At 35.4% G+C, this 22,664-nt stretch overlaps 3 protein-coding genes and 1 non-coding gene across 9 annotated transcripts; all 4 read right to left on the bottom strand.

The window, feature by feature from the left end:
* Positions 1-2,046: 2,046 nt before the first annotated feature.
* Positions 2,047-7,659, bottom strand: LOC21400943 (probable galacturonosyltransferase 4). Of its 5 annotated transcripts, none has more exons than XR_002902225.1 (9): positions 6,957-7,659; positions 6,695-6,867; positions 6,457-6,580; positions 6,115-6,347; positions 5,417-5,685; positions 4,823-5,180; positions 4,068-4,643; positions 3,589-3,945; positions 2,047-2,333 (listed from the first exon to the last, which is right to left on the bottom strand). XR_002902225.1 is itself a non-coding variant. In XM_024165692.1 (9 exons), the coding sequence occupies exons 1-9, from the start codon at positions 7,057-7,059 to the stop codon at positions 3,670-3,672; spliced, it is 2,016 nt and encodes a 671-aa protein (XP_024021460.1). In that variant the 5' UTR covers positions 7,060-7,657; the 3' UTR covers positions 3,377-3,669. The 5 variants fall into 5 exon arrangements, 2 of the variants coding, with proteins under 2 accessions (XP_024021460.1, XP_024021459.1); XR_002902226.1 differs by lacking the exon at positions 2,047-2,333 and adding an exon at positions 2,824-3,037; XR_002902224.1 differs by lacking the exon at positions 2,047-2,333 and adding an exon at positions 3,307-3,375.
* A 5,493-nt stretch (positions 7,660-13,152) lies between these two features.
* LOC21400941 lies at positions 13,153-15,414 on the bottom strand. 2 transcript variants are annotated; one of them, XM_024165721.1, is made up of 2 exons: positions 15,344-15,414; positions 13,153-13,985 (listed from the first exon to the last, which is right to left on the bottom strand). In XM_024165721.1, the coding sequence occupies exons 1-2, from the start codon at positions 15,385-15,387 to the stop codon at positions 13,466-13,468; spliced, it is 564 nt and encodes a 187-aa protein (XP_024021489.1). In that variant the 5' UTR covers positions 15,388-15,414; the 3' UTR covers positions 13,153-13,465. The 2 variants fall into 2 exon arrangements, with proteins under 2 accessions (XP_024021489.1, XP_010096506.1); XM_010098204.2 differs by lacking the exon at positions 15,344-15,414 and adding an exon at positions 14,419-14,502.
* A 313-nt stretch (positions 15,415-15,727) lies between these two features.
* On the bottom strand, positions 15,728-17,991 carry LOC21400940 (pentatricopeptide repeat-containing protein At3g24000, mitochondrial). The gene is made up of 2 exons (XM_024165693.1): positions 17,223-17,991; positions 15,728-16,919 (listed from the first exon to the last, which is right to left on the bottom strand). The coding sequence occupies exons 1-2, from the start codon at positions 17,989-17,991 to the stop codon at positions 15,739-15,741; spliced, it is 1,950 nt and encodes a 649-aa protein (XP_024021461.1). The 3' UTR covers positions 15,728-15,738.
* Positions 17,992-20,230: 2,239 nt separating this feature from the next.
* LOC112091620 lies at positions 20,231-20,334 on the bottom strand. The gene has a single exon (XR_002902228.1). It is a non-coding gene; the product is annotated as a small nucleolar RNA R71 (small nucleolar RNA).
* Positions 20,335-22,664: the final 2,330 nt, after the last annotated feature.

Genomic DNA, 22,664 nt, shown 5'->3' with positions numbered 1-22,664 from the left:
TCATATAAAAAATATTGTCTACAAAGAAATCCTACATAACATCACATAAATAAATATATACAAAATATATACCATCTTATATTCTTCGTAACATTAAAATTTTTTTAGTACAACATTTTTAACAATAAACTCAATAAAAATATTTATCATTATAACAACATCTTATTTACTTTTTTCAGGATTAACAAAATATGACAACACCTATTCGTGCACTAAAACCAAATGAAGTATATGAAACAATACAAGCACGAGTATGCAGAATATGGACAAACAACGATTTTGTCACAGGACGCCTGATAAGCTTTGACTGTATCCTGGTTGATGAAGAGGTACTAAAATTTTAAAATATTATATTAGATATTATTTTATATAATATTTGTTAATATTGAATAAATTTCTATTCTTATTATTTATTTACAGCATGAAGCAATACAGGGAACAATTCGAGCCGAGATTCGGACTATATTTTTCAAAAAATTGAACAAGGCAATATATACAATATTAGTAACTTCTATGTTACTGAAAATAAACCAACATACAAAGTCGTTCCACACAGTGCTATGATCTAATTTGCACGAGCAACATCCTTTACTCTAATTATGGAAGACGCACCACACATCCCATTTCACAAATTCTACTTCATAGAATTCGACCAGCTATATCAAAGAATAAATAATACTGAGATATTAACAGGTAATATCTTACTTAACTTATTTTATTATTATTATAAATATTTCTTGAATATTTATTTACAAAATTTCCCTGTTTATATATAATATTAGATGTTATTGGAGTATTAACAAGTGTGTCAGCACTAGACCAACAACATGGCGATCCATAACGATACAAAACATCAGGTACAATAATTTCATGCTCTTTTCCCTCACATTTACTATTCATTACAACTATTTAACATGAATATAATATTTTCTCACTTTTATCATTCAATTTTATTATTCATTTTTATAAACTACATTCTTTCTACAGAAATGAACAACTACAGGTAAGCCTATGGGGACATAAAGCCGATCAATTTGATGAGAATGTACTTAAAACACTGAAGGCACCAATTGTGGTTGTTTTCTCGGCAATGTTAACAAATCAGTATCTAGGTATTTTTAACATTACTTTATTATAACGTTTTTATATACATATATAAAATAATATAGCATACATTTATTATTTACTCTGTTATATTTCAAGGTAACTCATATGTTTCAAGTACATCAGCAACAATCTTCTATATTGATCCAGATATCTCAGAAACAACAACATTAAAGACAAGGTAAACACACATATATAAAAAATATATTCTAATAAATTTATCATATTAGATAATCATACATTTTATTTATATTTTCCTTAACTTATTCATATTTTTATACATACAGATTTTTCCATCAAAATCAACAAATTGAATTCCTACCACCCCCAAAAACACCCGTCCAAACAATTGAAGAACAAATATCAGCAAACAGAAAAACAATAAACGAACTCAAAACATTGGATGCACAAAATAATCTGGTTAGTACTATTAACTTTCTTATCAGTTTTTTACTACACTTAGTAAACAATTTAAAACCACAATATTCTATCTTTTATGCAGGGTGACAAATTCACTGTAAGAGCGACCATAGTAAACTTTTCAACATCTCAATGATGGTTCTACAATTCTTGCCCCAGATGTTATCGACAATTAAAACAAGCAAGAATAGGTTGGTGGTGCGACAATCATGGCCATATAAAGTCAACGCCATCTCCATGGTAATTAAATTTATTATCGTACCATTTTTATTTATTATATATGTTTATTTACTTTAACAAAAAATTAATAATATTAAAAAATATATGTGTATGTTACAGGTACAGATTAACAATTCAAATTGAAGATCATACTAGAGATATAGAAATTATCGCTTTTGACAGAACCGCTCAGGCATTAATAAAAAAACCATGTTCTACACTAACAATTGACGAAGGCTTTACCGATCCATTTATAATACCACCAGCTATCGATTAGATCCGAGGACAATCAAAAATCTTCCAAGTCTTCTTTCAACAATGAGACACCTAAATGAGGACATTAATTTCTAAAATATTTGAAGACATCCATGTTCCATCATCGCCATCAAAACAGTTAACTACAGGAACAGAAGAACCACAAAGGTAAATAATGTCTTTAAATTTTTTTTACCAACTATATATAAATAACATTTATATTATATTAATCACAATTTTAAAAATCTTCTCATCTTTCAGCCCACAGACAATACCATCATCGCAGCTATCAACACCAACCACATTTGATCAACACACTCCAACACCAAAAAAACCTGGCACAAGGTAAACCACATTCAACACAACAAAAATTATCAATTTATTTAAAAACATATCTACAAATTATTCTATTTTTTCAGTCCTGAATCAAGAACAACAAGACAATCTACAAAACGCCCAAGAACAAAGTAATATAAATATTTTTATAATATTTATTTCATACTATATAATTTAACCATCTTTATTTATCTTAAACACTTATATTTACAACTATTTTTCCCATTTTTATACTTGCAGCTGAAAGAAATGAAATGCTCAGGGACCACAACAGCGTTATTTTTTATTCTGTACATTCTGTATATATATAAATATTATAAATAATAACACTATATATGTCTATAAATATGTTTGTATAAATTTTATATCTATCATATAATACAATACTGTATAATACATGTATATATATAAATATATTTTAAATACAACTATTATATAATATAATACTGCATTCCGTAACAACGCGCGGATCTCACGCTGTAAAAACTAAAATATACAAACTAAACATGCTCTGTATGGGTTTCTAAGTCATTTTCGAGAAAAAGATAAATATAAAAGACCATTATATTATTCAAAGTACAACCAATTCAGACGATCAGCATGCCAACTGCTAGCCAGCCTGTCTATGCGGTCCCCTGGCTATACCATACAATGCAATCATGCAGCTCCCATAACAGCCTCTCAATCCAAAAACAGGATAACTCTGCCCAACCATGAGAGCAAATCTCATTCTATAATTGTTAAGTGAAAGAGAGAGATCTACTTATGGAATCTTACAAATGTGTCGTTTGTCTAGAATGCCATTTGCTGAATAAGATATAAGTTTATACTTTACAGTTCAATCTTCTATAGATAAATGGGGAGTCCACTTTAAAATCGCCCGCCCTATATCAAATTAGTAAAATCCGGGTATTCATGAACACCAAAAACATTTACCCCAACTCTTAAGCATGAAAGATGAGAAAATAAGCAGACTTTAACCCGGTCCGTTATTGAGAATAAGAACTCATTCAGAAATATGTATAGATACATGATACACCACTGCAAGGAAAAAGACATGCACTAATTATAAATGGCAAACAAAGGCTCCCATTATTTACAAATACATGTCAGATTCTGCATACAAGTAAACAAGGAAACATTCCAAGCCTAATTGAGACAAATAAAAGAAGAGGAAAAATGTATACAAAAAGAATCAAATTAGAGGCTGTTGTTGCTTTGAATCAAAATTGCCTACACAGAAAAGATGCAGACCTGTAAAATTATATGGCCTGGCAGATATCTGCAGAACACTTTCACTTTCCGAAGATTAAATATAAACGTAGAAGGCTTCAACTATGGATTGAGATTGCACTCTCGCAGATACAATTGATCGTAATCAACATACTTCGCCCAGTAGTTACGGTACTTAGGTATGCCTATCTCGAGCCACGGTTTCATGTTACCATTGTAGTGTATAACGGCTGCTCGTTCAATGTCCTTCTGGCCTACGTTAGGGTTGTATCCCAGACCCAGTACATGCCATGATCTGTCAAGTGGATAAGTACGTTTCCAAAACGTTATTAGACCAGGCGGCAGGGTTCCCAACTTCCATAATTGCCTGTCATGATTCTGGACACCAAAAAAAAGATCATAAATTAGATAATATAAATCCAGTCAAATTAACAATATGTACAATCAAAGAATCCACTTAGTGGTCATGAGAACTGCTTCAGAGACTGATTATTTCTTACAAGCTTCTGCCATGAATGATACACATCCGTGATTTGTTGCCTCTTCCATTCCTTCAAATCAAAGATATTCATTCCATATGCCCATCCACAAGCGCGAGGGTCAAAGTTCTTTGATATCAGAGGGTTTGAAAAGTTGAGGTACCGATCAAAGCGATGAAAGCTTTCTCCACAAGTCTCTACAGCACCATTAACATTTCCCTTCAAATCAAGTGACCAAAGGGCAGTGAGATCCTTCTGCACAACTATATCATCATCCACGAAGAGCACCTTGTCAAGTTTTGGGAAGATTTGTGGTAGGTAAAAGCGCAGGTGGTTGAGGATAGATAAATATTTTGGGTTCCGGAACTTCAAATTTGAATCAGAACTGGCCCGGTGAGTCCTGAAGTAATAATTGATCATTGACTGTGAACCCAATTGCTTCAGAACTGGACTATAGCTTGAGTTCAACCATGTAAATTCTTCAATGTTTTGAACTTGGACAGTGGCTTTTCCAGGGGGATTTACCAAGAACCACATTCTCATAGCTGCATAGTTGAGTCTGTCAGTGACAATGTGGAACACATGCTTCGAAGGATCCTGTCAAGATCACATGCAGTGTAAGAAGATTGTCAATCGAAAACAAAGGCCTTAGTATCAAAATTATGCACACTGGATTAATGTAAAGCTGTGTTTTTCTCCTTTATTTTTGGGATAATAAGAAACTTGGGAAAGCAGAGAAAATAATAAGAATTTGAGGATCTTAGGATGTGCCATACCTTAGCATGTGTAATGGTTGAGTTAACAACAACAGCTGCTGCTAATACATTATCTGAAAATAGTGCATAATGGTACAGCTGGGGATCTTCCAATTTATCTTCATTTGGAAAGTGCTGCTCAGAATAATTCAAGGAATAGTATTCAGTAGTAAGCCGCAAGGGAAGACAATGAAGACCTTTGGGGAGCGTTTTCGCAGTCAATTGTGTCAAGAACAAAGTCTGCTTTTTGTGCACTCGGAGTTGCTCCTCTGTGGAATGAAGCATTGCCCGAAGCTTCTTCACTGCAGCAGCACAGTCATCTTGAATTTGCTTTCCTTTAGCCAATGACTGCTCCATCGCCTTCAACCTGTCATAAGCACTGCAAAAAACACCAACCATAAATTCATCACAAAAACATATAACAGTAGAAAAAGGAACCAAAAAAAACAGGACTTGATAGTCATAATCGAATGGTTATGGAAGTTACTAGATGTATAACATGCAGGAAAACTTTCCGGGTAAAAAATGCAGGGAAACATGATCACTAATATGCATGTGCACGATGAAATAAACTTCAGTCAACACGCAATATAAATATTTCTAAAGACCACATACTTCCTTGGCAGCTCAGAATCCTTGCTTGCGTCACCAAGTGCTCGCTGAACCTCCTTCATTCGCACTCGAAGCTCCCTCGTAAAATGGGGATTGTTTCTTGTGGCAGGAAGGGAAAGGTATACTCTTGCCCTGACAAGCTGATCTTTGAGATGCCGTACACGAGCATCGGGAATAACTGTCCGATCATTCTGTTTCTCAGGTCTAGTTTTTCTAGGTTCCCTCTTGTCCACTCTGCTGGAGGTTTCAGTGGTTTGTTCAGGCTTCACTTCCTGAAAGCGGAGAAAACAATGAGAAACGAAATGCAATAACAAAAGAATAGAAAGAACATCCTCGCAAACAGTTCTCATAATTCCAAGGAGAAAAAGGTCGGAAATAATTTAAAATCTAACCATAAATTCAATTCTCCTTTAATCCATCATAATTAGCAATATACGGACAATCATCATGACTACTTCACACACAGAAATGAGTCAAGTAGGTACAACTAAATACAACAAATTACCACAAAGACGTTAACCAATTAACCATGACCATAACTAAACTCCCCATAGGACGCAAGAGAGGGGTATTTCCAAACTAAAACGGTGCTACAAAACACTTTCTGGTATACGCGTAGAAATCAAGCGTTTATCTTGATTGTGCATCATGAAATCGTGCAACAACCTACATACACAGAAAACGTAATAAAAATTTAGTACCGTATCTCCAGAGCCATCATCGACTTTTTGCTGAATTTCTTTCACTTCTGCATCTATTGCCTCGCCCTTGGTTTCTCCTTCACCGTCCACAATATCAAGTGTCTCCTGATCTCCTTCCTGATCCCTATCAGTGACTTCTCTGATAGCGTTTTCTTTTCGAGAATTATTTTCATCGTTTGTGGTAGACAGTACCCTAGCCGAAACATGTTCCATCGAATCCCCCAATTGCCAATCTAATTAACCGCAACCACATTAACGAATAATTAATAAATACAACTTTCACTTCCGATCAAACAAACAATGAAAAAGCTCAATTAAGACAAAGCAGCAGAAAAACAGTACCTTGTTCGGAGTTGCTAGTGTCGGTGGAGCTCTCCTTCACGGCATCACCGGAATTCGGAAGAGATTGATTCGAATTGTCGGAATACACGATTCCAATCGGTTCTTTGATCTTAGTGGAAGGTTCCTGTATTCCAATTTTGGGCATTCGTAAATAAAAAAATCTCCAATTTTTACTGAAAGTAGCCAAATTTATAATAAACGAAGAATATAAAAATGGGGGGAAAAGAGATGTATTAACCTGAGGAAGCAGATTTAGACGGCCACTATCGCCATTAAAAGCCTGGGTCGAAGAATAAAAACCCCAAAAGTTTGAAAATTTACAGGAAAAAAAATATTCGAAAAAACAAAAATGCAAAACAACATTTTTATCACTTACGACAGTCGTAACATCTTCAACAAATTCGTTCGTAGCTGCAAGAAATGAAGCCAAATTCGATAAACAAAAAGGGAAAGTAATACATTAAAGAAAAGGAAAAAAAAATCAGAATTAGGGAACTTACAGGCAGAGTAGCTCTGGAAGGTTCCGAGTCGATCGGTGTAAAGAACAATGGGAGCAATCACAGTGACGAACAGCATTCCAATCACCACATTCCTCACCATCATCTTTCCTAATTTTTTCCCCAAAATCTCAATTAAAAAAAAAACCTAGCCGACCAGGCTTCGATTCCGACGAACGGAGGAGCCTCCGACAGACCGATTAAAGAGAAATAAACCGCTCTCAAAAGCGAAAAAGAGAAAAACAACTTTCTCGATCACAAACAAATCTTTCAGATCAAAGCTTTTCCCAACCACATTAATGCTTTTCACGAATCTCACATTTTGGTATTCAAAACCCAAACACAAAATATTCCAAAAAAAAAAACAATGCTTGGCTAACGAGAAAGACGTGGAAAGTACTATAGAGGAAGAAAGAAAATGAGAACGAGAACTCGAAGATCACCAGAGGCGAAGAGAGAGAGAGAGAGAGAGAGAGAGAGAGAGAGAGCAAAATGCAGGAAAGTCGGCGATCACGATAAATACGACAGACAGAATGAGTGTGTGTTACAGAGAGAGAGAGAGAGCCTTATCCTTGCTTAGCCTTGTTTTAATGAAAATAAAAAGTAACCTTAAAATCTTATTTTAGTAATAATGTCTGTCTTACGATCAAGATCAAGGCTTTTACTTTCCTACTAATCCATATTATCTTCCGTTAAATTCTCGCCAGGGAAGAAAAAACTGAAAAAGTGAAAAAAAAAAAAAAAGGCCCTCGAGAGGGGCGAGAACAAATATGTGTTAGTATTACGCGGGTGAGGAACGCGTCAACCGCACGTGACGGCTCAAGAGCCGGCCCACTTTCCAGTTTCCAGTTTCCAGTTGCCAGCCACGCACGTAAAGTGGTAAGACTTCACCACACGCGTGATTGACGCGTCTTTTTTTGTTTTTGTTTTTGTCTTTTTAATTTTTATCTTCCCACCTCACACTTCACAAGCATCTCCAACGGTTCCATTATGTTGTTTTTTTTTAATCAATTTAATATTTATTTGGCACTTTTCTGTCTCAATATTTGCAACTTCTTCGGTCACCGTCGATTGATTCCCTCAAACTACTGATTCAACAGAGACCAGAGGCTGTATCAGTTGATTCACGAGTCACTTTGCCAACTGACGTCATTATTATCAACAATTAATTACCCACAAATTTTCTTTTTCAAATTTATTGTGGTGTTATTAAACCAGCAAAACAAAATTTACCAGTTTTTTTCACCCTTTTTTTACCTGAACACTGATCACAGAGCATGTTTATTTCACGTCTTTTAAATAATTTAAGTTGTGTATGTAAAAAAAAAATATTATAATAAAAAATTTTAATTTAATTTTTTATTAAAAAAATTATGAGCATGTTTAGTGTGTTAATTTAAATTAAGATGTGATTTTAGGTCCATTTAATTCGTTAATTTGAGTTTAGATGTGACTTTATATGAGAGTTTTTTAATATAACAAAAAAATTAGATGTGACTGTTTCTGAAAAATTTGTACTGTAGTAAAATTCAAATCGGTGAAATGAACAAGACCTTTATGTGATGTGACTGTTTCTGAAAATTTTTTATTATAATAAAATTTGAATGTATATAATAATAAAATTTAAATTTTAACTTGAGTTGTGAAATGAATAATATTAACCGGGTTCCTCACAATTTTTGTAATAATAATTAATTATACGTTATTATAATACTATTCTCATCTTAGCTGCCATCCATTATCGTTTGTTTAACATTTCATCACCCATACCAAATAAAGCACAACTCCTTTTTCCTTTACTAATTCACGCAACTTTAAAAAAAAAAAAAATTGATTGTTGTTTGTTTAATCAAACACCATAATCGTGCAAGTTGTTGTTTTGTTGTGGCATTTGTTGGATATAATTGATTAAATTAAATATCCGTACAATACAAACTACTAATTACCAAATTACAATAATATGTTAGATGTTATTAATGAGAACTTTAACGGGTCTTTGCAAATTCAGCACCACAAATTGACATTAGTGTCGGCAGAGGAAGCAGATGCCCCACAAACATCTCTGCTAGGACCATTTTCATTACTGCCATTATTAAAAAATAAAAAAAAAAAATAAAAAAATTTCGTCCTTTTCTTTTTTGGCTTGGCTCATTTGTCTCAAATATAATAATTTCCTGTTTTTCACTTTTGTTGCGAGGAAAAAATGGCCAAGAAAGCAACCATTCAGTACATTTAACTAGGTAAAGAACAGGAAATGGGATTCGGAGCCTTGTCTCTTAATAGTGTAATTGAACTTGCTTTAAAAAACATGTTACTTTCTCAGCATGAATCTCCTTTTATTCTGCAATCCCATGTTTGTCTTTACAGACATGTTTGATCATGTTAATGCGAAAGGTAAAAGGAACCAAAATGGACTATTTCCAATGCACCAAAGTACCTTTTTCTTTTTTTCCCCCTCTGGTGAACTGATGTGGTATTAGATAGGCATTAGATTCTGATTTTGTCAAAATAATGAGATAAAAAACTAAGGATCGTTTAGTTTGTTAATTTAAATTTTTAATTTAAATTAAAATGTGATTTTATATAAATTTTTTATTATAATAAAAAAATTAAATGTAATTATTTCTTAAAATTTTTTATTATAATAAAATTTAAATTTTAAATTTAAATCGATGAAATAAATTGACGTAAACAAAAATAAGGACACACTTTGCGGATCTTGCTCTTGATTTCATTTTCTTTCAGCAAAGATTTTGAAGCACGGCTGAATGACAAGGTGGGTCCTAATTCTGACCAGAAATCTTTATTGCAGACACCAGCCCTCCCATCCCATCTACCAAAGGCCCCAACTTCATCAAGCATTGTCTGTTGCCATAATGCCATTTTCATAGTTCATTAAAAAATAAAAAAAAATAAAAAAAACGAGTAAGCTCTTTGATCTATCAAAAAACAAAGACCCAATGGACATTTTTCATTTTAACTGTACTGATCTCTCTATATCTTGTAATAGTTTGAATGAGAATTCCATTGTAAACCAATTGGTAGCGTGTTTTTTTTTTTTTGACATTATATCTGTGCTAGAATCGGTCAGTTTTACATATTTATTCTATTTTAATTTGATATTAATTAACCTTTAGAAATATGTACCGTCAACAAGTAAAGTAAAAATGTCACGTCCTGCAGTTCGGGTATGTGACGTGAAGGTTCAATTAAGAGTTAAACGCGATTGAGATTAAAATATTAAAAAAAATTTTAAATGAGCCACACATTTTATTAGAAATAAATTACTAAATACAAGAGGTTTATAATTAAGCCTTTGACATCGTTTAAGACTTCACTCACATGATATGCAGTATTGTATATATATGAACACACAAATAACATTACAGACATCAACCACAGTTTAAAAATCTAAATATAAGAGTTTATAGAATTTACAAATTCATACATTCGTACACAGGGAGGATGATCACAATCCTCACCAAATCCGGTGGTAGTAACTCACTCAGCTACTCCGCATTGCTCCTCGAGTTGCCTGGGAGGGGTTTAATATTTATAAAACATGTAAAACGTGAGCAAAATGTCAAGTATGATATATTTTGAAATAACTTTGTAAATAAGTAAATAAATGAGTAAACAAGCAAGTAAATAATATAAGTAAATGAATAAATATAAACATTCAGTTCCAACACAACAGCCAGAACCTCACATCCTTTTTCTCAAATGAAATATAACTGAAAATCTCCGTATTACAGGCATCAGCAAGTAATTTATACTATGATAAATTACTTATACAACCACATCCACAAACCATATCACTTCGGGCCGGGTTTCGGATCCTACCTCTAAGGATGCACTCTCCACATCCTATCTAGGCCATCAGCCGATTTACCGATTTGCAAGACCTCTTATATTAAGAAATCATTCATTAAACTTTATGAAACAGTTCATTATACTCCCCATAACTACAACAAGCCATGGGGGTTAAAATGTTTTTCTTTCTTTCGCAAACATGTCATTTCTTTAAAACATTTGCAAGGCCAAAATTCTTTTGAAAACATGCTCACAAAGGAAATGGTAAGATATCCTACCTCACAAGTACTAAAGCTAGCTAGTGTTACACTATTCCGGCTTTCGCTTCCTTAAAGCCCCTCAATCCGAGTCCTCAGTTAGCACTTATACAAAACCACACTTTAGGATCTAATTCTCATTCTTAAAGCAATTCAATACCAATTATACGCTTTGATTTTCTATTAGTGTGTCATAATTCAATTACCGGTTTCACAAACCATTTCATGTTTCAAATCATCATTCTAAGGGTTTTCAATCTCAAACACATTGATTAAAGAAGCTAATCCATTCATTCTAGGTTCCCAAATGAAGCTCATTTGGGTTCTCCTCGAAAACCAAGGTCAAAACAGAATTTTTCAATAAAACATGGTCAAACTCTGTGTACACCGGTCGACCGGTGACAGAGCAATGCAACACCACTGGTCGACTGGTGGTGTGCAATTCGGTCGACCGCATGGGTCGGCCAGTGGACTCAGTGCAGTCCGATCGACCGCACAGGTCGACTTGTGAATTACAGCAGGGTGAGAAAAAACCGCAAAATCAGCCCAAAAACTTGTAATTTCAGTTCCAAATCGAAATATCTCAAAGGAAAACCACTAGATCCGGGTTCTAAGTACTAAATAAAGTCAAAAGAACTCAAGATCTCTAATTTTTACCATGGTTTTACTCAAAATCCATTTGAACAAAAAATAAGTTTTTAAATCCGAAAAACTTGAGATTCAAGAGAGGTTTTCAGAAATCTTACCTCAAATCTTTCTATTCACGTTAAAAAATTCTTGAAATTCTTATTTGGTTCGAGATTTGGTTGGCTTTGTGTCAAAAATGAGAGGAGAGAGAGAACGAGAGTGAGAGTGAGGAAGAGAGAGAGAGTGCTCGGGAAGGAAAGGAAAGAAAGGAAAAGAAAATGAAAATGTATGTGTTCAATATTTAAAATGACAGTCTAGAAAATATGTTCACACACATTTCTGAGTAAAAATGTAATTACTGAGAATATTTAAATACCTTAAAATTATTTAAATTTACACGTCAGAAACATTTGTTAATCAATTAATTAAATCAGATTATGCATACTAATAAATCTTAATTTTTTTAATTAATCTCGTTTAATTTTTCAGAGTGTTACAAGAAAGCTCGTAGTTTGAAAGGATAAATAAAATGGCATGTCTCAAGAAACTGTTCGGCAAACTGACTTTCACTCTTTCAGTGTTGAACCCCATTGGCAAGAGTCCTCTTTTCTGCAGAGAAAACTGGAATTCCTCATATGGATATGGGTGGGGTTCAGTTCCTTTGATGGAGTCCCAATAAAACAAATAAACAAATAAAAAGTCACTGCACGGGAACAACAAACTCGTAATATTTTGAAGAATCTCTTCTGTGGTCATCGGAGTGTTGCATTTGCAAATTGAGACATCCACTTCTTAGAAACTAATGAAAAGCATCTTTAAAAAAAAAAAAAAAAACAGAGCATTGTAGGAACTTAACTCTGATCTTGTTGTCTGAACTCATTAATTCACACAGAAATTTGTTGCTTTTTTTTTTTTTTTATCATGCAAAGCATATATCTCTCCGTTTAATGAGTTTATTTTTTTTTACAACTCAAATCACAATTTAAATTTTTTTGTTATATTATTTTCTCTCATAAAAATTTAAATTTAATTTTCTTAAATTACAAAAACAACACACTTTTAAGCTAAGGTAGAGCAAGACATGTACTATGATAGAAAATCACTGCTTCAATCCATGCTTAATAGGTGAAAGTCCTGATGCAAGCTTTTGATCTGTCTACTTTAGTGGTTGTCAACTTTCTGTTTCTATTACCCGACTAATTATTAATTAACACTGTACTAATTTGTCCCCGTACAAATAAAGCAATTAACATCGGCATATGAATGAGTTAGTCCCACATAATTGTTTGATTGCGATCAAAATCATGACCATCGCTTTTGAGAAGTGGAAGAGACTTTTCTCCTTCCAATGTGATATATCTATATATATATATATATGTAAATATATATATTTCATTAGCAAGCTAATCACCGCAACCTTTCAAGTTTATTGCGAAATATTGGCTTAAAATAACAACAAACTAGTAACAATCAAAGAATACATGTAAATGAAAATGGTGAGAACATAAAATGAGTAACAAATGGAAGGCGTACCTTTATATATACACAAACATAACAAAACATAACAGTATGCCAAGTAGTCCCCAACAGTGCAAATAACTTGTCTTGACTTTAGTGTACTGTTGCCATTCTCAGATTTTATTTTATTTTATTTTTTGATTTTTTCTGTCACAAAATGGGCCACACTGCTACATTGCAACAACGGTTTTAGAACTTATTGTAACACATTAAATTGCTCAATAAGTTTATAGCCAGTTCTGGCTCTATATTAAGTTCTTGTGCGTCCCAATGACCATTTTTGTTCTTCTACTAGGACTACAAGGCGCCCCAAATGCAATCCAAACTTTCTGTGGTATCAAAGGCATAATCTGAAAGCAATGGACACTCTTTTTCCTCATCAAACTTTTCATCAGGAAATTCTAGCACTGCCTCAACTGGGGTTTGACACAAGCATTGTCCCGGGAAAGACAACTGTATGCCAGCATGGGTGGTTATGGTGGTGGTGGTGGTGGTTGAGATCTCGCTGCTTAGCTGTGACGTGAACACGTCTTCTAATTCTTCGAACTTCCACTCGTCGGAGTACTTTGCAACGACGCCGTCTTTCAGCCATGGGAAATCGAACACTCCCTGTGCTTCTGCCGCGCCTGAATCATGTTCCGGCGAGCCATAACTAGTACTAGTACTACTCATGATATCATTGGTGTAACCTTGTTGCTCTTGCCTGAACTTGGCGCGCTTCTTCTCCGATAAATGTTTCATGCCTTGTTCTTCTCCTTGATCTCTTGTTCTCTTCTTGTTCTTCCGGTCTTGATCCATTTCACGAAAACCTCTAATTCTGCTAGAAAAAGGGAAGAATTAAATTACATATTCTTTTCATTTTCATGCACACGCATAACATCAAAGAGTACAGACTTTCATGCATATTGAAAAATGCGAGAATGATTTTGTCATTTTAGTATTTCAAATAATGGGCAAAAACACATTCAAGCAATCAATATACATAAAACATGAAATATATCTACCAAAACAGAACAATACTTTGTAGAAACTATGTATCTGAAAGGGAAAAAAAAAGTGTGTATGCAAGAAAATTAAATGAGAAATAACTCATACTTGCAAGAAATCCTTATGCAATCATGCAAAATGAGAGCAAATAAGATATTGCTAAATATCGAACGTTTCAATACAAGAAGAAATCTGCATGGAATTATATGAAATGGGTATTTTTCTTTGTTTTCCCTTAATGCAAGTTTGAGATTTTTGCAGACCTGTTGTATGAGAGAGAGAGAGAGAGAGGGAACGGCAAGAGAAGAAGGGACTGTGTATGTAAATGTGAAGCTGTTTTTGATTGTTGTAATGTTTGCTGAAGAATGATGGTGATGATTATATTGTTGTTATCATTATTATTTATGTGATTTAGAATAGTGCTTTTCTCACACGCTACGCCATTTTAAGCTAAACCGTCTTCGACCACACAGTGTTGTCTCACGCTTTTCACCCGTTCTTCTCTCTCTCTCTCTCTCTCCAAAGCCAAAATCAAATGAAACCGATGAGTTTGGTTAGTTCCTTTTCTTGCGTTCCTTTCTCTCTCCTCCTCTCTTTCTCTCCCTCTTTTTAGTTCCAAAAGTCCCACAAGCAAAAGCCATTAGGCATATGAGCAGATTTTCCATCTTTTTTTCTCTGTTTTGATTTTGTCTCAAATTTGCCAAATCTTCACCGTTATGACACCTACCAAAGTCCAACACTTCTCCCGCACTCCTTTCCTATTCTGTCGCGTTCTTCTCACCACATTTCCTAAAGCTCCCCATATTAAAAAGATGTGAATTTTTGGGGAATTTCAACACGACAGTGAGAAAATTATCTCTGCTCCAACATGGAATTTGATATAGAAAAAAAGAATAGAGACAACATTTCGGGTTTTGTGGTTTCGCAAATTGGAATTGTATGTATTGCTTTAAGGGAAGGCATAAAAAAAAAAGGGGATTTGCTCTAATTTAAAAAAGGAAAAAAAGATTTAATCTTTCAAAAAAAGGAAAAAAATAATTTTCATACAATTTGTGGACGCGATGACTATCCTTATCTACCTAAAATGGCCACAACATGTGATACGGTTTTTTCTTACAATTTTCTGTTTTTGAGGAATAACGTCCTCCATTTTTGGTGTAATCTTCAAGAGATAAGGGTTACACGCACCTGAGCTCAGCTTTTCTTGTTGATGATTTTACTTGTTCTCTCATCTAATGTTCATATCACGTCTTTTTTCCACTTTTACAATTGAGAATATTTCAACTCCCATATTCCCCATTGTTCATGACTCTACACACCATAGCTGTCGCATCTCATCAGAATGCGGTTTGTCATGAACTTTGCTCACAAAAGGCATACTTGGTGTCAATTATTCATTGTGCACTCAAGCCCCGTATTCCTTTTTCAAAGTTAAAGAGGTGAAGAAACTGTTGTTTGAAATCGGGGTGTAACATAATAACAGCTCGGGCCAAGTTGGACTTGAATCGAGTGGATTAAAATCCATTCCAAATGCTAATCATCCTTCAGACTAATCTGACTAATTAGGCACTGAAAAATCATCACTACCAATAGTCTCCACATGAACAAGAGCCGTTGTGGAAGTGATGAAAACGATTGGTATCTCTCACTATGATTTCTCTGCCTACCACCTTTGAGACATACTTGATTGCAGAGTGACAATCCCCACAAACCCTTATGTTCTTCTTGATCCGTATGGTGGATCCTAAAGGGGTGTTTAGGAGAGCAAATGCCAGAGCAAGTTTCTCGCTATGATACTGCAACTTTACTTCCCTTTCCTGCTGGTCCACAAACAAAAGCACATGACTTGTATCCGGGACATATCCAATCTCTCTAATCTTTCCGCTTATCTTCTCCCACATCTCGCGGATCTCTTGCCACTGTGGATGAGCATCATCATTTGCAATAAACATGTGGACCGCATTCTCGATTTCCACCCAACTACAAGCGGGTTCCTTTTTAACTCCACTCTCTTTCATCATCTTTCTCACTTTTGCAGCTTCTTGCCATCTACCAGCGGAGGCATACATATTATAGAGCAATATATGGGGGCCCGAATCTTGAGGGTCTAGCTCAAAAACACGTTCAGCAGCATATGCTCCCAACTCCATATTCTTGTGCATCCTGCAAGCACCAAGCAAGGCTCCCCATACAGCTGCACTGGGTTCAATAGGCATCTCTCTTATGTACCTCTCAGCTTGATCAAGTAGACCTGCACGACCAAGAAGATCGACCATTGTCACGTAATGTAAAACATCTGGCTCTACCTTGTACTTCTTCATCAATTCAAAATAGTGTCGTCCTTCATCCAAAAGTCCAGCATGGCTACAAGCGGTCAGAACAGAAAGGAAGGTTACGCTAATCGGTTCAATTCCACTCGTCATCATTTCTTCAAAATGCTGCACTGTTTTCCTTCCGAGTCCATGTTGGGCATAACCCCTAAGCATCGAGTTCCAAGAAACTACGTCTCGCTTGACCAACCTATCAAAAACTTTTTTGGCATCCTCGATGCTACCGGATTTTGCATACATGTCAAGAAGCGTGTTTCCAACAAAAGCAACAAGTCTACCACCAGACTTGATCACATGTGCATGAACCCACTTGCCCTGCTCTAGAGATCCCGTACTTGCACAAGCAGTGCACAAACTCGAATACGTAAAATCAGTAGGCTTAAAATCTTCCCTATGCATCATTGAGAACAACCTAAGGGCGTTCTCTGTTTCACCTTTCCTGGCATAACCGTTAAGCATCGAGTTCCAAGAAACTACGTCTCGCTTGACCAACCTATCAAAAACTTTTTTGGCATCCTCGATGCTACCTGATTTTGCGTACATGTCAAGAAGCGTGTTTCCAACAAAAGCAACAAGTCTACCACCAGACTTGATCACTTGTGCATGAACCCACTTGCCCTGCTCTAGAGATCCCGTACTCGCACAAGCAGTGCACAAACTCGAAAACGTAAAATGAGTAGGCTTAAAATCTTCCCTATGCATCATTGAGAACAACCTAAGGGCGTTCTCCGTTTCACCTTTCCTGGAATGCCCAGCAATCAAAGCATTCCAAGACACCTCATTCTTGGTCACCAGACCATCAAAGATCAACCGAGCTTCAACTAAATGCCCATACCTGGCATACATGTCAACAAGAGAACTTCCCACATAAACATCAGAATCATAACCACACTTCAAACAATAAGCGTGAAGTTGTCTACCGCGCTTATTGGTCGTTCCATCTCCAGAAGCCTTCAACAAGCTGGAGAGAGTGAACTGGTTCGGCTCCAATCCACGCCGTAGCATCAGCGGAAACAAAGCAAGCGCTTCCTCAGCTTGATCATGCTGAGAATAGCCACTGATCAAGGCAGTCCAAGTCACAATATCCTTCAGAGGCATTTCATCGAACAACTTACGAGCATCCGCAAGACTGCCACATTTCGCATACATGTTTAGTATAGTGTTCCCAATAACAGGGTCATCTCTGAATTGGGAATTCAAAAAATGGGCATGGACCATTTTTCCTTCTCTCAGCTTTCGCATTTCAGTACATCTCTTCAGCAACCTATTGTAAAGAGGTGGCCCAGCTCCGGAATTTTCGTGGCTCTTATGTAGAAAGTTCTTGTCTTTAATTACGCAAGAAACCTCCAAATCTTCGGCATCCGAAATCTCAGAATCTTTAGGAATCTTCGAACCCACGAACGTACCAAAGCTAAACCGAACACATACAATTCCACCACCGCGATTTTTTGAGCTGGTGAAGCCATCATACGAAAAATATTTTCTACACAAGATATGCTTCTTCATGATTCTCTCTCTTTTTTAGGGGATGTTTGGTGGAGGGATTCGTTCCCTGATTCGAATCATGATTCATGATTCGCTACAATATTTTCTCTCATAAAAAATTCACGTAAATCGAAAATGGTTCGAATCACATGGTTTGAATCATCCAATCAAACGTCCTCTTAGTTCTATTCCAACTTTAGAAATCTATCTTACGAAACAAAAAGTATAATTTTACTCTCTCATTTAGTATCATTTTACACTTAATATCTGAGAATTATATTTTCAGAAGTATGATTCTGTCTCTTTCATGTGTGTTTTTGTTATTTGTTTGAAGGTTAGGTGAAAGTCTATGATTTGAAAAGTTTTGGACAACTTGTGGTGAAAAAAAGATAGCAAACACAGCATTTAGGCACCAATTTGCAGCGTTTTGGCACTGAGTTTTACGGAACCAGTATATTTGGACAGAATGGGTAGCGTTTTGGCGCCCATGACAGTGCTGCAGCGCTCTAAAAATTGACGATTGGCGCTGATTTTTGCACAGCCAGCGCCGCATCGCTAGGAACTCAGCGCCGTGGCGCTACGACACGAGAAAAGACACGTTTTCAAGGTAAATCGTGAGAAAACTTACCCGTTTTGACCCTAATGCTCCAAAACATATAAATATATGATTCTAGGACAATTAAAGGGACTTTTGGACTGTAGTGACGGCTGACTTTTGAGAGGAGATTCAAGAAGAAAAAGGAGAATTGAGTACGGAGAAGAACAACGGCTAAAATCTAGAGACAGAGACACTTAAATTCAACTCCAAACTAGTTCTTTTCTTTCCTTTCCAATGATTAAGACTCTGTTTAGGAATTTATTTTGTTTAGAGATGAATTAATTTATTTTTCTAGGGCTACGATATAGCCGAATTATGAATGTTCAGATTCTCAATCTTTTTTTTTAAGTAATTGATGTTTAATCCATATATGCTGAGTATTTCAATTTATTCTTAATGCTTGTGATTGTTTGGCCAACTATTACATGATTTTGTATTTAATTTGAGACCGATAGGTGATAATTAAATAAACTCTTAATTAAAATACCATGAGTTGTTCATAGGATAGAGATATCTATGCTGTTTGTGCAGTTTTTTTTGAATTTCTTGCACTTAATGATTTTCAGCAGATTTAGATGTCTGACAGAGATGTAGAGTTTGCTTGTTGGATTAAAATTATTGTTGCTTGAGAAAGAATAATAATTGCTTTAGAGAAATTACTGTCAGTATAAGATTGAATGTTAATTTTCTTAAATTATGAGAATTTGAACATGATTAATTTTGGTGAAATCGGAAACCCTAGAGTCTTAATCTATTGAATTTTATTCCACTGCTTAGCATTGTTTAATTTATTTAATTATTTTAGTTTTACTTTACTTAATTTTATAAACTCTCTTTTCGATTATTCAAATAAAATTGGAGTTAATATAATTTCGCTAATTTGTAAACAACAATCCTCGTGGGACGATACTCTTATTAACTATTATATTACTTGATTGTGATAGCATATACTTGCGTTACGATTTTTCTCAACAAGTTTTTGGCGCTGTTACCGGGGATTGTATTGTTTTTGCTAATATCGATAGCAAATAACTCTAGTTTTACTTTGAATTTTATTTTGTTATTTATTTTCTTGTTCTTGTTTTGTGCTATACAGGAATTTACTTTACGTGCGTGCGAAAGTTTGGGAGTAGCATTCTACTTCCTCTCGTTTCAGAAATTGAGCGTACATGTCGAAGAAATAGAAAAGAGAAGAGAGATCCTGCCATTCAGTCGCAAAAAACTATGGCTGATTCTGAAGGGGCAATAAATGAGAATAACAACATACCACTGAACAATCCACTGGTGGTCAATCAACCAATGACTTTGTGAGATTATGCATTGCCACCAACTGGTGTTCAATCAGTGATTAGGAGGCCTGCTATTCAGGCGAATAATTTTGAATTGAAGATGGTGATGTTGCAGATGATTCAAGCGATCTAATTTAATGGATTACTGAATGAAGATCCTAATGCTCACATCGTAAATTTTCTAGAGATTTGTGATACTGTCAAATACAATGAAGTTAATGATGAAACTCTTCACCTTCGTTTGTTTCCTTTCTCTTTGAGAGATAAAGCAAAAAGTTGGTTGAATTCACTGCCGCCAAATTCGATCACTAGTTAGGAGGACTTAGTTCAGAAGTTCCTTTCTAAGTTTTTCCCACTGGCTAAAACAGCCAAGATGCGCATCGAGATCAATAATTTTGCTCAAAATGAAGGTGAAACTCTATATGAAGCATGAGAGAGATACAAGAAGTTACTGAGAAGATGTCCTCATCATGGTCTACCTAAATGGATGCAAGTCCATAATTTCTATAATGGGTTGAGCGGCACTACAAGAACCAGTCCTACAACTTTGGGCAGCGGGCATGCCTGGTGCCCGAAAATTTTCGGGCACGGCGGGCAGGGCTCTTTCGTTGTCCAACCACGGTTTTTTTCGGGTACGGGCTCGGGCAGCCCGAAAATATTAATCCCCCCGACAGCCTGCCGCCGTGGAGAAGTCGTCCCCTGCCGTTCGTCGGACTTTTTTTGAATTTTCCAGCAATACCCGAAGTTGCCCGAATTTTTTTGACCGTTGCCCAAATTTTGCCCGGTGCCTGAAAAATGCTTGATTTTTTTGACCGTTAGCTCGAAAAAATCTCGAATTTTGAACAAAAACGGGTTTTTTTGCTCGAACCCGAATTTTGCCTGAAAATTTGAACCAAACGGTTGGATTTCTTACTGTTGCCCGACATGCCCGAATTTTGTCCGAACTACCCGAAAATATACTAGCCGTGGACCCGAATTTTTAGGGGAAAATTTTTTTTTTCAACCCAAAAATTTTCTTATAAATATCCCCCCTCTCCCCAACCATTTTTCTCACCCAAAAACTCTCATTCTCTCTCAATTTCTCTTAATCTCTCTCAAATCTCTCTCAAAACTCTCTTAATCTCGCTTAAATCTCTCTCGATCTCTCTTAAGCTATCTCAAAGCGCTCTCAATCTCTCTTATTTTTCATAATGGCTTCTTTTGGTTATGGTGGTGATATTCCCATTGATGCCCAATTCAACATCGAAGAAGGGCAATTTCTTAATGTTTTTCAAACGCAGGAATCACAAACTATGGAAAACGTTGCTGATGAAACTGCAAATCCGACCCTTGGTGGACGTACTAGAGGTCGGGGACGTAATGGTGGTGGCACAAGTGGCCGTGGAGGAGAGGCAAGCGGTAGTGCTAGTGCAAGTGTTGCAAGTTCTAAGAAGAAATGCAAGCGTACCTCAGCAGTTTGGGAGCACTTCAACACATTCAAGGAGGTCGACAATAACGGTAACATTAAATACGTAGCTCAATGTAAATATTGTGGTAAGAAATTACAAGGTAACACTATTCACGTCACTACACACTTAAGAAGACACTCTGAAAAGTGTCTTTAAAAGCAAGGAGGCGGAGCTGATCTCCGTCAAACGGAATTATCGTTTGACCGCCAAACCGACGGTCTAAGCACGTGAAAATACGATCCGCAAGTTGATCGTATAGAAATGACACGATTAATAGCCACATTAGATCAACCACTAAGTTTTACTGAACAAAGAAATTGGTAACGTTATATTAAAATTGTACATAATCCTAATGCACAATTTTTTTCTAGAACTACTCTTATTATAAAGGTTTTGATTTGGATAAGAGAATCTTAGGTTTCAAATGTGTTATAGGATCACTATTGGTAACTGAATCGAATTCGGATGCGGAAGCGTGGCTGAGAGGCGGATCGTGTATAATAAAAATTTCATAAATTTTTTGAGATACTCTATAGATTATATTAATTTATGCACGAATAAATTAATCACATTAATTTATATATATCAAGAACTCAATCAGGAAAAATACCTAGAAGCCCACTCGGATGATAACTTGAGTTCTTTGACCACGAACAGTCCTTGCTCCATTCTTTGTGTTTAGAAAACTAAAGTCTTCCACGTCAATTCCTTGATTCCACATAGACGTGTGTGTGGGCACACGTGGGACAAAACAAGTTTCAAAAAAACACTTGAATTTTCACAAACACCAACGCATGCACGATGTGGAATTTTTAGGAGAAAAATTTTCCTCTCTTTTTTTTCAATGAGAATTTCGGCCACCAATGCAAGTTAGGGCTGAAAATATGTTTCAAAAATTGTGTTCACAATTTTCTATCATTCTCATATTTAAAGAGTAGAAGTCAAACTTCAAAAAAGAATCATATCTCTATCTCCTATTTTGAATTTAGAACAAAAAATCTCCTACACCTTATCTCTAATGTGGCCGGCCACCCTAGGATTTTTCTCCCTTGTGTGTGGCACCAATTCTGGATAGGGAATGAAGAGAAATCATCCTTTATCCTGTAGTCCAATTTTAATTCAAATTCAAATTTAAGTCAAACTTAAATTAATTTGAATTATAAATTGAACAACTTATCAAATAAGTTTAAAAGGATAAATTTAAATTATGTTCACAATTCAAATTCAAATTTAAATAATCACATTATTTAAATAATAATTAATTATCAATTAATTATTTTTTGAGTATTTAATTTTAGAATTTCATAATTTTAAAATTCCCATTTTGTCCTTTGTGTCTGGTAGAATTACAAGGACGAC

The sequence above is a fragment of the Morus notabilis genome, unplaced genomic scaffold, assembly GCF_000414095.1.
Source record: "Morus notabilis unplaced genomic scaffold, ASM41409v2 Scaffold1315, whole genome shotgun sequence".
In the NCBI taxonomy this organism is placed as follows: Eukaryota; Viridiplantae; Streptophyta; class Magnoliopsida; order Rosales; family Moraceae; genus Morus; species Morus notabilis.
The sequence above is the reverse complement of the archived record's forward strand: the minus strand, read 5'-3'. Positions and strand labels throughout refer to the sequence as shown.